This window comes from Colobus angolensis, unplaced genomic scaffold (genome assembly GCF_000951035.1).
Source record: "Colobus angolensis palliatus isolate OR3802 unplaced genomic scaffold, Cang.pa_1.0 Scaffold57, whole genome shotgun sequence".
Classification (NCBI taxonomy): Eukaryota; Metazoa; Chordata; class Mammalia; order Primates; family Cercopithecidae; genus Colobus; species Colobus angolensis.
Genome location: NW_012119265.1, coordinates 177,875 through 192,789, shown reverse-complemented (window position 1 = coordinate 192,789; position 14,915 = coordinate 177,875). Strand labels below are relative to the sequence as shown.

Genomic DNA, 14,915 nt, shown 5'->3' with positions numbered 1-14,915 from the left:
GGAGGCTGAGGCAGGAGAATCGCTTGAACCTGGGAGGCAGAGGTTGCAATGAGCCGAGATCGTGCCACTGCACTCCAGCCTGGGCAACAAAGGAAAACTCCATCTCAAAAAAAAAAAAAAAAGATGAGATCACTTAAAATCATAATATTGAAAATATTTTATTCCATTTATAAAAACAAACTTTTCATGATAAGTTAGCATTAAGGTTTTTTTTAATTGGGAAGTTGTAAGGAGCAGGAATAGAGAATCCTATAAATTTGCTTTATGATTTTTTTTTTCCAGGCGCATTTGTTTAAGGGTGTGTAGAGGAGAATGGAGTAGGGGAAGAAGTACATTAGATTTAATAGATTTTGGTTAGGTTATGCAAAGCCAGTGGTAAATGGCATACTGGTGCTTGCTAAAGTTGTGGCGAGGGGAGAGGACACTAATGAGGCAGGTGGTATATTAAAAATTAGCAATAAAACTTTGTGTGAGTTTTTATATTTTTAAAAGCATTTTCACAGACTTTATCTTATTTAACCCTCAAAGCAACATCATAAAACAGATTCTTCTGTTGCATATAGAATACTGGCTCAAAGAGCTCGAGGTCAATCAATGAATTAATGACTTTTATAGAACAGAGACCACTTCCAAATCTAGTGCTTGCCCTGTGGTACTGCATGACCACCACCCTAGCTACTGCTATGCATTGGGTGTTTTCATTCCCCGACTCATTCATATGTTGAAGCCTAAACCCCCAGTGTGATGGCATTTGGAGGTGAAGTCTTTGCGAGATAATGAGGTCGTGAAGGTGGACCCTTCCTGAATGGGATTCATGCCCTTATAAGAGACAGGAGAGAGATGATCATGATCTCTCCTCTGCCAAATGAAGGTGCAGTAAGAAGACAGCCTTCCGCAAACCAGGAAGAGAACCCAGACCAGTCACTAGATCTGCCAGCGCCATGATATTAGACATCTCAGCCTTCAAAACTGTGAGAAAGAAATTTCTATTGCTTAAGTTACCCAGTCTATAGTGTTCTGAATAGCATCCTGAACTAAGACACCTACCAAATTTATTTGTAATATAAGTTTCCCTGTAAAGCCCTTATCCTGAAACTTCTAAGACCGGACATTTAAAGCTTCCTTAAAGTCCCTCCCAGCAAAAGACCTGAAAATTAGTAATGAGACTAATATTTGCAATAGAGAAGAAAAAGAAAAATATAGTTTTTGCTCAAGTTTTCTACTTTGTTAAATGTTTACATTTATTCTCAATTCTAAAAGGAAGATACTTTGGGCTTTGGGAGCTTCAAAAATTTGGGTCTTTTCTTTATTGAGAAGTTGTAGGTGAGGGGAGCAGTGAATGATCCTGTAACTTTACCTTAAAATGGTTTTCTAGATGCATCTGTTTGGCTGTTTGCAGAGGCACACAGTACACGGGATTCAGGAGTGGATTAGACTTTGACGTGCTAGGTCAGCATATCTCAAATCAAAGGTAGGGGGTGATGTGGGTTTTTGCTGAAGTTGAGAGGTGGGGAGAGGCAACTGGGGAGGACAGTTTGAAAATAGCTATCTTATTTACCTGTATAGTCTTGGACCTCTGAAATATTACAGCTAAAGACAGCTGGGAGAACTGAGGTCTGCATATAAATAGTAATGTTTCTCCTTCTCAAGATGAAAGAAATGGAGTAAGAATGAAGGTTTAGATGCTAAAAGAGTCAAAAGTCTAGATGCCCAGTCTTTCTCTTCATCTCCTACTTTCCGGCCCTTTATGCCTCTTCTGTGATTCGATTAGTTCACTGCTGCTTCTTGCTTCTTACAGTAATTATTGACTCTCAGTTTCACTTTCACCTCAACTGAGCTGGGGGCCATTCATAAACATCAGGTTAACCTAGAAGCTTTCTCTTGTCTCCTCTTTTGCTAGTTCCTCAGAGAGGGCATGAAAGGAGCTGACCTTCAGAGCCCTCAACTCTTTTAGCACAGAATCTTGTCCTTATACATTTATATAGAAGCGGGGTAGACATTTAGGATATCTTTAAACCAGGTATATAATAAAGTATTCTAACTCAGAGCAGAACATAGCACAAATAAATCAAACGCCCTGAAGGGAATGGAAAAGAAAATCTATTTCCAGAATATTTGCATTCTATTAACTTCAGCTCAGGTACTCAACTTCAGGTCAGGTACTTAACAACTTTGCATGCATTATAGCACTAGATGTGTTCCCAAATTCACTTAGGTGATGTCTCCAATGCTTTCCCTCTTACCCATGGAAAGGATCCTCCTGGAAATTAAAAATGGCTTTAGCAACCTCAGTATTGAGAGGGTGCGTGCCTGTCCTTACCCAGGACCCAGTGGCATTGGGATCCATGGAACAGAGGAACACAAGACAGAGGCAGCTGTCTTCTGACTTGTCACCCTCTGGAGGTGATAACATTAGCACCTCGCCAGCCTTTCACCTGCCACCTGTACCCAGCACTTGACACTTGTCTCCCAGCTGGTCGACAAGCTCTGTTTTCAGTCACCAAGGAAGGCCTCATTTCCGTGTGGCTCTGACCTCAGCAGGGGAGTCTGTGGCAGGCAGAAGCCAGGCAAGTGCAGGGATGGAAGCCATTGCAGTGCTGGTATCCAGCCACCACAGCTCGGGAGGCCAAGTGCTGAATGCCTTGGGGTGTTCTGGGGGAACGTTAGTGTGTAGATAAGGAGGCATTTGCATCGCACTAGTTAATAGACAGGAATTCTCTGAGACAATTCCAGGTCATCTTCTCCTGCCAGCCTTTAAAATGCCCTTCTTCTCCCATCTCCAAAAGCTTCAGTGTGTTGTATATTTCAAAGGCAGTTACTGAATGAAGGCAACATCCCACCAATTATTTTGTCTGCCTTTGTTTTTTGGTCTTTTCTAAAAATTGTCCAGAGAGCAGGGGCCATGTTTACTAACTCAGCTGGTATTGCATGATGAGGCTGTCTCAAGGGCAGTCTGATGCTATTGCTGAATGGATCTCAAGACACCTACTGTAAGCTATGGAAACACTGTATGACCCCTACCACTGATATGGCCACCAATATCATTGTAAAGGAGAAAGCAAGTGGCAGGGAAAGTTGGTGGTTCTTATGTGAAAGTAATTTCATTCATGATCGCAGCAGATGGTACACAGCAATACTGTTGTGACCAACTGATTATAGTGACAGGTGAGCGATAGTCTGTAGAATGTGGGTTCCCAGGAGCTTTTCTAAAAATCAGTGTTACCATTTCTATGCCCCTCAAGCAATCACGTCCTTCTATTATATCTGTCTGTTACTCCACAAATCATAACTTTCATCCCTTTAAGACTTCTTGAGCACTATTAAAAATTCCTTAGGATGGTCCACATTTAGCTTTATCTGGCATCTCCACCTTTTGTAGAGGCATCTGCACTTCTCCTAAAGAGTAAATGTAATGGAGCAAATGTTATTATTATATATTTGTATTCACAGTCTTACCCTACTCCAGGTTCTAAGGAGGACTCTTTGCCTCCTCCTGAAAAGATAATGGGTTGCCAAGAACTAGATGAACTAGCAGACGTCTAGAGAGGGTAAAGTGATTTACAGTAGAAGAAATCCATGAACAAAGAGGGACTGGGAAAAAGTTGAAAAAGGAAAGAGCCCATTAAAGATGAAGGTTTTCATAGAATGTTTAGAAGAGAGATTTGGGGGTGGTGTGAAAATTGCTATGAAGAGGTACCAGAGGTAGATTTTCCATGAAATTCTCACTGGTACTGATCCCTTCCAAGTCCCTCAGACCTGAATAATGTCTTTACATATTCATTATATATCTTTCTTCTTTTCAGAGCACCCGTGCCCCATCCCCCCAAATTATATAAACTTTAGGCCCCATAAGCTTTAATCTTGATTGGGTCTATAGAGAAATTACGCTGTAAGGTTGAGAAAATTTTTCCAACCTCTGAAAGGCAAAATAGATTGTGTACCTTCCTTGTTATGCAAAGACCCTGTCTAGTAGGCCTAAGGGTCATCTGAATTCAGAAGTGTATAAATGTCTGACTTACTAACAGGTATTTTTTAGACCATTTTTGCCTATTGCTATGCTCTGTGTCTAAAACCCCTTAATTTATATATTGAAGCCCTCATCTTCAATGTGATGGTAATTGGAGATGGAATCTTTCAGAGGTAATTAAATTTATGTGAGGTCATGAGGGTGGGGGCCTTATAATGGAATTAGTGCCCTTATAAGAAGAGACACTAGAGAGCTTGCTTTCCCTGCCTGCCTTGTGAGGACACAGGGGGAAGGCAGCCATCCGAAATCCAGAAAGAGAACCCTCAATGGAAACTGATCATGTTGGCACCTTGACCTTGGACCTCTCAACCTTCAGAACTGTGAGAGAATAAATTTCCATTGTTTAAGCAACCCAGTCTATAATATTTTATGAAAGTCCAGCTAAGACACTGAGAGAGAATAATTTTTGCTCTATAGAGATGCAAATTATTTCTAAAGTAGAAAAGATAACCCCAAAGATAGCTGTTTATTGCCCTGTAATAGTTTTGCATCTAATTACCAATCATATTTCTCCATTTATGTTTGCTTTCATTGACTATATATATACATTATATTCTCTTAGCATCATTTGAAGTAGCTTCACCATTTTTTAAATTTTTTATTTTTTTCTTTTCCTGAAATGGAGTCTCACTGTTGCCCAGACTGGAGTGTCAGTGGCACAGTCATGGCTTACTACAGCCTTGAACTTGAGGGCTCAAGTGATCCTCCCACTACAGCCCCCCAAATAGCTGAAACCACAGGTGTGTGCCACCATGCCTAACTTTTGTATTTTTTGTACAGACAGGGTCTTGCCATGTTGTCCAAGCTGGTCCCAAACTCCTGGGCTCAAGCAATCCTCCCATCTTGGCCTCTCAAAGTGCTGGGATTACAGGTATAAGCTGCCATGCCCAGCCTCCCCATCATTGTAATGAGTTAAAACTTTGACACATGCTCACTGTGTATTTGTATAGGAATTCTCTTTTTTAGATTTTGCAAATAATACTTTTGACAGTGAGAAGAGAATCTTTCGGAATTATGCTGCATATTGTATAATGTATTTCACTTTGGTTTCACTTTATGAGACTTCATCAAAGATTTTAGATTACTTTTTAGACGTTAGACTGTGATTTATTTTTGAAAATAACAGTATGCTGGCATTGGTCATGAAGTAATTCAGTTACAGCAGGGCTTCTCTAGTGATATCAAATGTGAATTTTGTTTTGAAGTCCACTTCCTTATAGACCATGAGATGAGAAGGAAAAAGTGCCAGGTAATTTCTAACTACTACAAAGAAATGAGCTTTTCCCTTCCTTCTCTCAGAATTGGTTGCTCAAACAACATAGCGCTTTCATGACCCCTTTTTATTACCATAGTTCTCTCTATTGCTTGTGGTTTCTGACACTGATAGTCTAGATTTTTATGGATCAAGGCTGTCCCCCTTGCTGTCCTTTTCATTTATATCATCCTTTTATTTGAAAAATATGTTTTGAGCATGGAACATGTGCCAGACATTGTTCTTAGTACTGGGGACTATGCAGTGATATACACAGGCAATAATTGCTGTCCCATCCTCCTGCAGATTATATTCTACTGGGGAGACATGTAATAAACAAATAAATACAGCATGTTAGATAATAATTAGGTGTTGGCAAAAAATGTTTTTAAAGAGGCAGCTAGAACGTGCTAACACAAAGGAAGAGGAGGTTTATAGGAATATTAAATGCAGGGGCCTCTGGGAATGTGACATTAAAACTGTTGGAGTTAAATAATTTTTGGAGTTGGGGAACTAGCAAAACAGAGATCTGGAGGAGGAGTATTTCAGGCAGAGAACATGGCAAGTATACAAAGGACTTGAGGCTAGAGCATGCCTGGTGCATTTGTGGGCTAGCAAGGAGGCCATTGTGTGGCATGAGCAAAGGAGAGAGAGGCAGGACACAGGGTTGGAGACGAATAGGGCGGAGAAACAGCTCGTGCTGTCAGGCCTTGTCAGCCATTTTAACTATTTAGCTTTTGAACTGAAATTTTGAGTGAAATGGACAACTTTTGGAGGATTTTAGAGGAGGAACTACATAATCTTATGTTTGAAAAGGTGCACTTTTGCTGCGATAATGAGAGTTGACTGGAGGCGGGACAATGATGAAAGCAAGGAGGCTTATTAAGAAGCTATTTCAGTAATTCAGGTCAGAAACGTTGGCAGCTTGGACAACAGTAGAAGTAGTGATGAGAAGTGGTTAGTGGCCGAATATATATTGAAAGTTGAGCAGCAAAATTTGCTATGGATTCGATGTAGAGTCTGCGAGTGGAAAGAAGACATGAATTGACTCCGCTTTTTGGCGTGAGTAATTGGAAGGATATGTAGCATTGTTATGTGCTGAGCCAGGAGAGATGCAGGAGGAACAGATTGAAGGTAAGATCAGGAGTTCCACTTTGGATAGGTTAAATATGAACCATCCAGTGGAGATGTCCCAATAGGCAATTGACATTTGAGACTGGAGTCCAGGTGCAGGGTCTTTGCTAAAAATATAATCTTTGGAGTCATGAGGACAAAGATGGTATTAATAGCCATGAGAGGAGATGAACTCAATAAGGGGGTATAGATAGAAAAGAGGTCCAAATACTAAGTTCTGAAGCATTCCAGTATTTTGAAATCAGTAAGATGAAAAAGAACCAGAAAAAACTCTACAAAGGAATGGCTAATTGTAGAGAAGGAAACCCAGGAGAGTGGGGACTCCTGGAAGTCAAAAGAACCAAGCGCTTCAAGAAGTAGGAAGTGGGCCGGGCAACGGTAGCTCACGCCTGTTATCCCAACACTGTGGGAAGCTGAGGCAGGCAGATCACGAGGTTAGGAGTTCAAGATCAGCCTGGCCAATAGGGTGAAACCCCATCTCTGCTAAAAACACAAAAATTAGCCAGACGTGGTGGTGCACGCCTGTAGTCCTAGCTACTCAGGAGGCTGAGGCAGAAGAATCAATGGTTTGAACCCAGGAGGTGGAGGTTGCAGTGAGCTGAGATCGTGCCACTGCACTCCAGCCTGGGCAAGAGTCCATCTCAAAAAAAAAAAAAAAAAAAGGTTGCAGTGAGCTGAGATCGTGCCACTGCACTCCAGCCTGGGCAAGAGTCCATCTCAAAAAAAAAGAAGTAGGGAGTGATCAACTAGGAGCATAGGTCAAATATGATAAACACTGAGAACTGGCCATTAGGTTTAGCAGTAGATGTCTCTGGTGGTCTTGATGAGAGCAGAGTTGGAGTGGTGGAGGTGAAATCCTGACAGGAATAAGTTTAATGGAGAATGAGACGGAAGGAATTGGAGACAGTGTAGATCGATACTTCTTTTTAAGGGATTTATTCTAAAAGAGAGCAGGGGAATGGGTCAGTGGAGGGCAATATGCGATCAAGATAGGGTTTTTATTTATAAGGATGGTAGGAAATAGCAGTTACGCAAATTCAGGTGTGTAGTAGGTGATGAGTTGGGTTTAGCCAGAATGGGGGTTGACACGTGAGTACCCTGGAGCGAAAGACAGACAAGTAAGATGAGGACATAATGATGATGAGCTCTGGAATCTGAGCTAGGTAAGGAGGGAATAAGGGTTTGGGGGCCTTGTAAGGGACAGTGAAAAGCTAGTATGATCAATAGCTTGTAGGCATGTCCAAGAACTGTTGGATTTAAAGAACTTTTGGAGTTGGGGAGATAAGATGGAAAAGCAGCAGATGATGACTGAGAAGGGGCTGCCATGGATGGTAACAAGACTAGGCTATACCCCTGGGAGTGGACAGCTGAGGCACAGGAGGACCAGGTCATTGGAGGACTGAAAGGCTAGATGGGTAGGAGGATGCAGCTATTCAGCCAGCATGTGCCTTGCTGCCTTACTGAGGTGTTCACAGCTGGTGTCTGTTCCACCGATCAGTGCCTTTACCCACTTGTTATATATTGTGTATATTATTCCTGAGCAACAAGGAATCCAAAGCATCATCACTGTGGACCTTGGCATTCCCAAGAATGGTGGCAAGAGTGTTTGGGGAGTGTGACGGTGGAAGAGAGCTAATATCTTCAGACAGAGAGGGCCTGTAATGTCTGCACGTCAAATTGCCGGGCAGTGGGGATATAGAGGGGGTAAGCCTCTGCTGTCCCCAGCCCTGAGCCCCTGGGGTGTTCCTGAAGGGTGAGGGCAGGGCTATAGGAGCAGGCAAAACCAAGGAGAAGGGTTTCTGGGGAGGAGAAGAGGCCTAAAAATAGTAGAGTTAGAAACAAATTTCTCCAGCTTCACAGTCCGGCCTTAGACCAACCCAAGCAGTTTCATGGGTCTGTAAACTAAGCTATTATCTTGTGGCTATTTGGATGCCTAATTCATACCTGGCTAGAATGCATTCCAGAATCCTCAGTGTGGCCATGGTTCAGACAGATATCATAAGCCAACCACTCAGCCCAGTGAAAACAACATGTTTTCTTCTGCTTTTGTGATTATCTCCTTGTTGTTTTGTGATTATCTCCTTGATTTATTCCTTCCTCCTTTTTTTCTCCTGACTCCTTATCAGTCAGAGCTAGGATAAACAATATCAAAAGGCTGTCAAGGTTCTTCTGGTCCTGCTTTCCTTTATGATAACAATTATGCCCTGAACCATTTTCAGGCAGGCACAGCTCCCTGCTGGGGGAAACAATCCGGAGCTCAGGGAAGTAGGAAAACCGCCTGTGTGAAAGCACTCACCGCAGACCAGGCTCTGCCACCTCCTGTTCACCTTGAGGCAGCTTCCCCAGTCCTTGCAGCTTCCCTGCCCAGGACAAAACAGCCTTGCCGGAGACTGTGGCTTTCACCACACAGTGACTCACCTCCCCTGGGGATGGTGGCAGGACTGTCTGGCACAATCGGCCATAGTGGCACCAAATAACTCACGTCGAATAAGCTAGTCGGTTCTACCAAGGTCTCTCATCCCAAGAATGCACGGCCACAGCCCCCAAGGCATATGGTGCTTGCCTTCCCCTGACCTTCTACAACCCAAACATCTATCCCGGGTTATTCTCTCATCTTCCTCAGCTTTATGCTCCCTCCTGGGTCCTCCCGCTCTCAGACTCTCTCTCCAAGCTCTTAGTCTTTCCACCTTTCCCTCAGAGAATAAACACTTCAAGGTTTTCCTCTTTGCAGTATCCTTCCACCACCATTCATTGAAGCCTACCTTCCCCTGAAGGTGCACCATCTCTTGCTTCCCTCTCCATTGGAGTCCGCTGTTTCCCCAGCACGCCCCAAGACCGGAGGCACAGGTTGGGCTCAGGATTCATCCAGCTCCACGGCGCTGCTTTTCCATTGTGTGTAATTCTGCGATATGTAAACATGTGCGTGGATGAACATCCAACACACTAATCAACGCTTTAATTCTTTGACCTCAAGGCTCAAAGCTGAGCTAGTTATAGTCTGGAACTGTATGACATCAAAAAATACCACTCCTAGCTTTCTCACTACATCTGTTCTCAGAGGGATCACCGGGACCAGGATTCCTTCTTTTCCTGCTAATTCAGTGATTGTCCAACTTTAGCAGGTATCAGGGTCACCTGGAAGGCTTGTTAAGGCAGATTGCTGAGTCCCTGCTCCCACGATTTCTGGTTTGATAAGTCTGGAGTAGAGCTCAAGTGTTTGCAGTTCTAACAAGTTCCCAGGTGATTTTGATGCTGCTAGTTTGGGGACTACACTTGGAGAAGCACTGTTCTAGTATATATGTACCCAGTATTTTTCAAACTTGTCTTCATGTTAGAATTACCTGGAGGGCTTTAAAGAGTATTGACATCTGTGCCCGTGCCCTACTCCTAGGGATTGTGATTTAATTCACCTGGGATGTGGCTTGGGCTATGGAACTTTTTAAAGATCCCCAGATGATTCTACATACAGATAAGTTTGGGAACTGCTGCTATCACCGTCTAGCCTCTCTTCCTTTCCTGCCCACCTTGGAGGGTGTGGTGAATTGCCTGAACTACACCTCCCACCTGCATCCTTGTGTCAGTCTCACTCCTTCCCCTAGGAAACCTCAGATCTGTGTCAACTCATCTTCTCAATGCTCCTAAGTACTAGCCATCAAGCATGGCTGGAGAAAACCTCAGAGCCATCTCATTCTGTGCCTAATCCCAGCTGTGCTTATTTATGGGTCTTTTAACTTATCCTGGGTTTCTCGGGTCTCTCCTTCACCAAAACTTCACCATTCTAATTCATCCTTTTGAACAATTCAGGTGACCTCATCTCCTACTTCAGCAAGTACGATTGGTCCCATCAGGTGTGATTTCTTTCTGTATTTTACTCCATCCAAATAACTAGCTTATCTGTAGCCACACCCTTTCTTCCCTCTTATCCCTTCATCTCAGAGGATGAGGTGTCCCTGTTTCAGGTCAATGCCTCCATTCTGCCACCCGCATCACTGCACTCAGCATGATTAATGGCATGTATACAGTTGTTCCTCAGTATTCACGAGGTGGGGGATTGGTTCTGGAGACCACCCCTGCCTCCCAACCACCAATACCAAAATCTGCAGATGCTCAAGTCCCTCATGGAAACTGACTTAAAATTTGCATATCATCTATACTCATCCTCCAATTACTTTAAATAATCTCTAGATTACTTATAATACCTAATGCAAAGTGAACCTTATGTAAATAGTTGTTATATTTTTTCTTTTCAAAATTTGCATTTTTAAAATTGTTTTCATTATTTATTTAATATCTATTTTTGATCCCTGTCTGGGAACCTGCAGATAGGAAGGGCCATGGTACCTTCAGCCATCCACTCTTGCTGGCTCTGCACGCTCTCCTGCAACCCTCAGCCTCACTAGACTTTAACTCTCCCCCTTTTCCTATCACTCTCTCATATGCATGACAGCATCATTTCTCAGCTCTTGCTGCCCACTGATGGCTGATTCAGAAGGAGGAGTAAATCCTTCCAGATGCCTCTTTTAAAGGCTTTTTAATTTGGTATTCAGAATTAAGATCTCTCTCTCTTTCTTGCCATGTAAAAAGGGGACTCTGCTCATGCTGTCAACAGCACGTTTCTATTTATTTCTGGAACCCAGCTTCTTTGCTCAGTATGCTGGGCACTAATGAGAAAGCTGCCCTAGCAGCATAAAGCATTATATTAGTGATGCTTTTGCTTCCAACACGTATTTACCACTCAATAAAGGCAGGCACATAGCTCTTGCTGGCACAATGAAAAAGCAACAAATCCAGCAACCCTTTGGGAAACCAGTTGTCTGGTGATTTGAGGGTCTCCTATCCACATGGTGACAACTCTAGCAAAGACAGGAAAGAAAATCACACATACACACATAAAGGAAAATGACAAAAACACGAACAGGAAACCGAATACAAGAAGGAACAAGGCAGACAGAAGAGTGTCTGCGTAGTTTTGTTTGTTCAACTAACACAGTTTAATAAAATTTTGTATAGGAATCGTGCTTGCATTATTAGTACTGTGGCCCACCTGTCAGATTAGATCTCCAGTTCTAGGTGATGTGTAGTGGATTTCTTTCACTGTGGCTTTGAAAACGTTAACATTAGTTTAAAACAGAGTGCTACCATTGCTTCTTTTTAAAAACATTTCAACTTTTATTTTAGATATAGAGGATACATTTGCAGATTTACTGCAGGGGAATGTTGTGTGATGCTGAGGTTTGGAATATGAATCCCATCACCACTGCTGCTTCTATTCAAAATACAAAGTATGGCTCTGTGCGGTGGCTCACGCCTATAATCCCAGCACTTTGGGAGGCTGAGATGGGTGGATCGCTTGAGCCCAGGAGTTAGAGACCAGCCTGGCCAACATGATTAAACCCCATCTCTACCAAAAATACAAAAAAAGAAAAAAGATTGCTCTGTGTGGTGGCACACACCTGTAGTCCCAGCTCCTCAGGAGGCTGATGCCAGAGGATGGGTTGAGCCCAGGAGGTGAAGGTTACAGGAGCTGAAATCGCACCACTGCAATCCAGGCTGGGTAACAGAGCCAGACCCTGTCTCAAAAAACAAAAACAAAATACAAAGTAGGTCAGGAGGAATAATTGAGAAGGCTTTGGTATTAATTTTCCTCATAGCATATTTAATAGAAAATATATTCATATAAAATTATACATTATACATATATTAAGTATTGTATTCATATAAAATTTCTTATCTTGACATTATATAAACAGTATCAAAAGCATGATGCATAAAAGAAATAATAAACTGGGCCTTATCAAAGATAAAAGACTTGTGCTTCAAAGGACACTATCAAGAAAATGAAAAGATGAACCACAGACTAAGAGAAAACATTTTCAAATCATAATCTGATAAAGAACTTGTATTCAGGATACATAAAAAAAACTCTTACAACTCAATAATTTAAAAAAACTTTTTTTAAGTGAGCAAAAGCTATAAACAGACATTTCATCAAAAAAGATATAGGAATGGAAGTAAGAGCATGAAAATATGTTCAATATCATCAGTCATTAGGATAAAGCAAATAAAAGCCACAATGAGATGCCATTCCACACCCAGTAGAATGGCCGTAATCAAAAAGACAGACAATATCACATGTTGGTGAGGATGTGGAGGAATTGGACGCTTCGTGCATTACTGGTAGGAATGTAAAATGATATAGCTTCTTTGAAAAACCAGTTTGGTGGTTTCTTTTTTTTTTTTTTTTGTCTTTCTTTTTCTTTTTTGAGACAGAGTCTTGCTCTGTCTCCCAGGCTGCAGTGCAATGGCATGATCTCAGCTTACTGTAACCTCTGCCTCCTGGGTTCAAGTGATTCTTCTGCCTCAGCCTCCTGAGCAGCTGGGACTACAGGTGCACACCACCATGCCTGGCTAATGTTTGTATTTTTAGTAGAGACAGGGTTTCGCCATATTGGCCAGGCTGGTCTTGAACTCCTGATCTCATGATCTGCCTCCCTCAGCCTCCCAAAGTGCTGGGATTATAGGCGTGAGCTACCACACCTGGCCTGGTGGTTTCTTAAAAAGTTAAACAAACTTATTGTATGATCCAACAATTCCACTCCTAGGAATTTTTGTAAGACAGAAAAAACACATGTACAATAGAAAGACACAGATGTGAACGTTCATGGGAGGAGGATTCATCATAGACCAAACTGGAAACTTTCCAGATATCCATCAGCTGAAGAACTGACCAACAAAATGTGGTAAATCCATGCAGCAGAATAATATTCAACAATTAAAATGAAAAAACTGCGGATTCAGACCACAACAGAGGTGAACGTCAAAAACATTATGCTATGTGAAGGAGGCCGAATATACAAAACAGCCTATCATACGTATGATTCCACTTACATGAAGTGTTCAGGAAAGGCAATTTGTAGGGATAGAAACAGGTCAGCGTTTGCCTAGGGCTGGGGGTAGGAGCCAGGATTTACTACAGACAGGCATGAGGATACATTTCGAGGTGACAGAAATGCTCTAAAGCTGGATCATTTTATTTATACCTCAACAAAAACTATTTAAAAAAGCTAACAGCTCCAGCTCATAGTTCTTTAAATCACTAGTGAATGAAATTTCCATTTGTAATCACTATTTTAAAAACATGAGTAAAGACAACACTCTGAGAGAAGAGGCTCTGAGCAGTTCACGCCAATGGTCAACCTGTGCTTGACCAGACTGCTACAAGAAACTGGCATTAACACCCAGACTGACAGGTCTGCATTCCTCTGTTCTCACTTCTTTCCAAGGTGAGAAAAGCCAGCGATCTGGACAAGCCATAAATCAGAACAACATTCTTGAAAAACAAGGCAGCTAACTCATGTGTTGCCTGGTGCCAGTTAATTTTGCCAGCATCATATATGATTATAATTCAAGCTTGCCTCATTCATCCTTAAGGGCCATCAGACAACACAGAATGAATACAGTGGCAGTATTTTCTTGTCAGGGATTGTACTGAAAGGTGTGTGTGCAGCACCAGTACCATCCTCTACATGAGCACCTCTCATGTGCAAGGCAATGAGCCAGGCTTGTGGGCGTGAGGAGGTGACGCAGCCTCTGTGCTGAAGGAATTTGTAACCTGGCTGAAAAAGCAAGTTGAGAAATGGTCATTAGGAAACAACTAGTAAATGATAAGAAAATGTTGTAAAATCAAGTTGAAAACCTCAAAATGTAACAGAAACGAGTTGCACTACAATATGGTTTGAGTTGCTTCCAGCTTGAATATTCTACCATTTTTTTTGGAGAAAAATCTTGGTTTTTACATAGGCTATGTAGCCTACATAGCCTATATAGCCACATAGGCTGTGGCTGGGTAACTTGAGGATTTGTTATGTTTCTGTGACAACTACTTATTTAGTGATGCTTTTTGGTCTGTTTCATAAATTGCATGAATTACAAGATTGTTTCATTTCTAAGTCAAGATCTCATCAGTAAAGCTGAGCCAAGTGTGTGTGTGTGTGTGTGTGTGTGTGTGTGCAGTTGCAGTATGTTCCGTCTCCCTCTCTCTTTTCTTTTGTTCTCGTATGCCCTCAGTTCTGCATGGCAATGCTGATATTGTGAGAAATAAAGTCATTATATTATAACTAAAAAGAGAACAACGTAAATTTCCCAGGACCGTGCATACGGTAGCTTACCTTGGCCTACCGAGGCAAAGCAGAGGTCCTTGGCAGGTGGCGCTAGGTCTTACACTTGAGTTTCCAGACAAAATCCAGATCTGTTAACCAAAGGCAGACAAACGTCACATGTCCTGACACTCTTGGTTCACACCCATGGTGAAGGGAATGGCCTCATTAGTGATTCCTCTCCAATTGAAAAGTCACCCCTGACTTTTGAGTAAACTTATGAACTGCACACATTAATAAGGCAGCCTAGAATTTTGCAGACACATTTGCATTCCATTTATATAGAATTTTTATATTCTTTAAAGCATTTAGCAATTTGCAGAGAAATGAGTCATTGTTTAACATA

At 42.0% G+C, this 14,915-nt stretch overlaps 1 protein-coding gene across 2 annotated transcripts in view; it reads right to left on the bottom strand.

Annotated features, from left to right (window-relative positions):
* The window catches only part of GNG2 (guanine nucleotide binding protein (G protein), gamma 2), a 149,220-nt gene extending 138,430 nt beyond the window's left edge, over window positions 1-10,790 (bottom strand). Inside the window, exons 1-3 of one of the 2 annotated variants that reach the window (XM_011961786.1) lie at window positions 10,755-10,784; window positions 9,176-9,315; window positions 8,856-8,858 (exon numbers count right to left, since the gene is read on the bottom strand). In XM_011961786.1, the coding sequence (XP_011817176.1) occupies window positions 8,856-8,858; window positions 9,176-9,196 (24 nt within the window). In that variant the 5' untranslated portion in view covers window positions 9,197-9,315; window positions 10,755-10,784. Of the gene's footprint in view, window positions 1-8,855; window positions 8,859-9,175; window positions 9,316-10,754 lie in introns of both variants that reach the window. The other variant, XM_011961785.1, reaches the window with a different exon arrangement.
* Window positions 10,791-14,915: the final 4,125 nt, after the last annotated feature.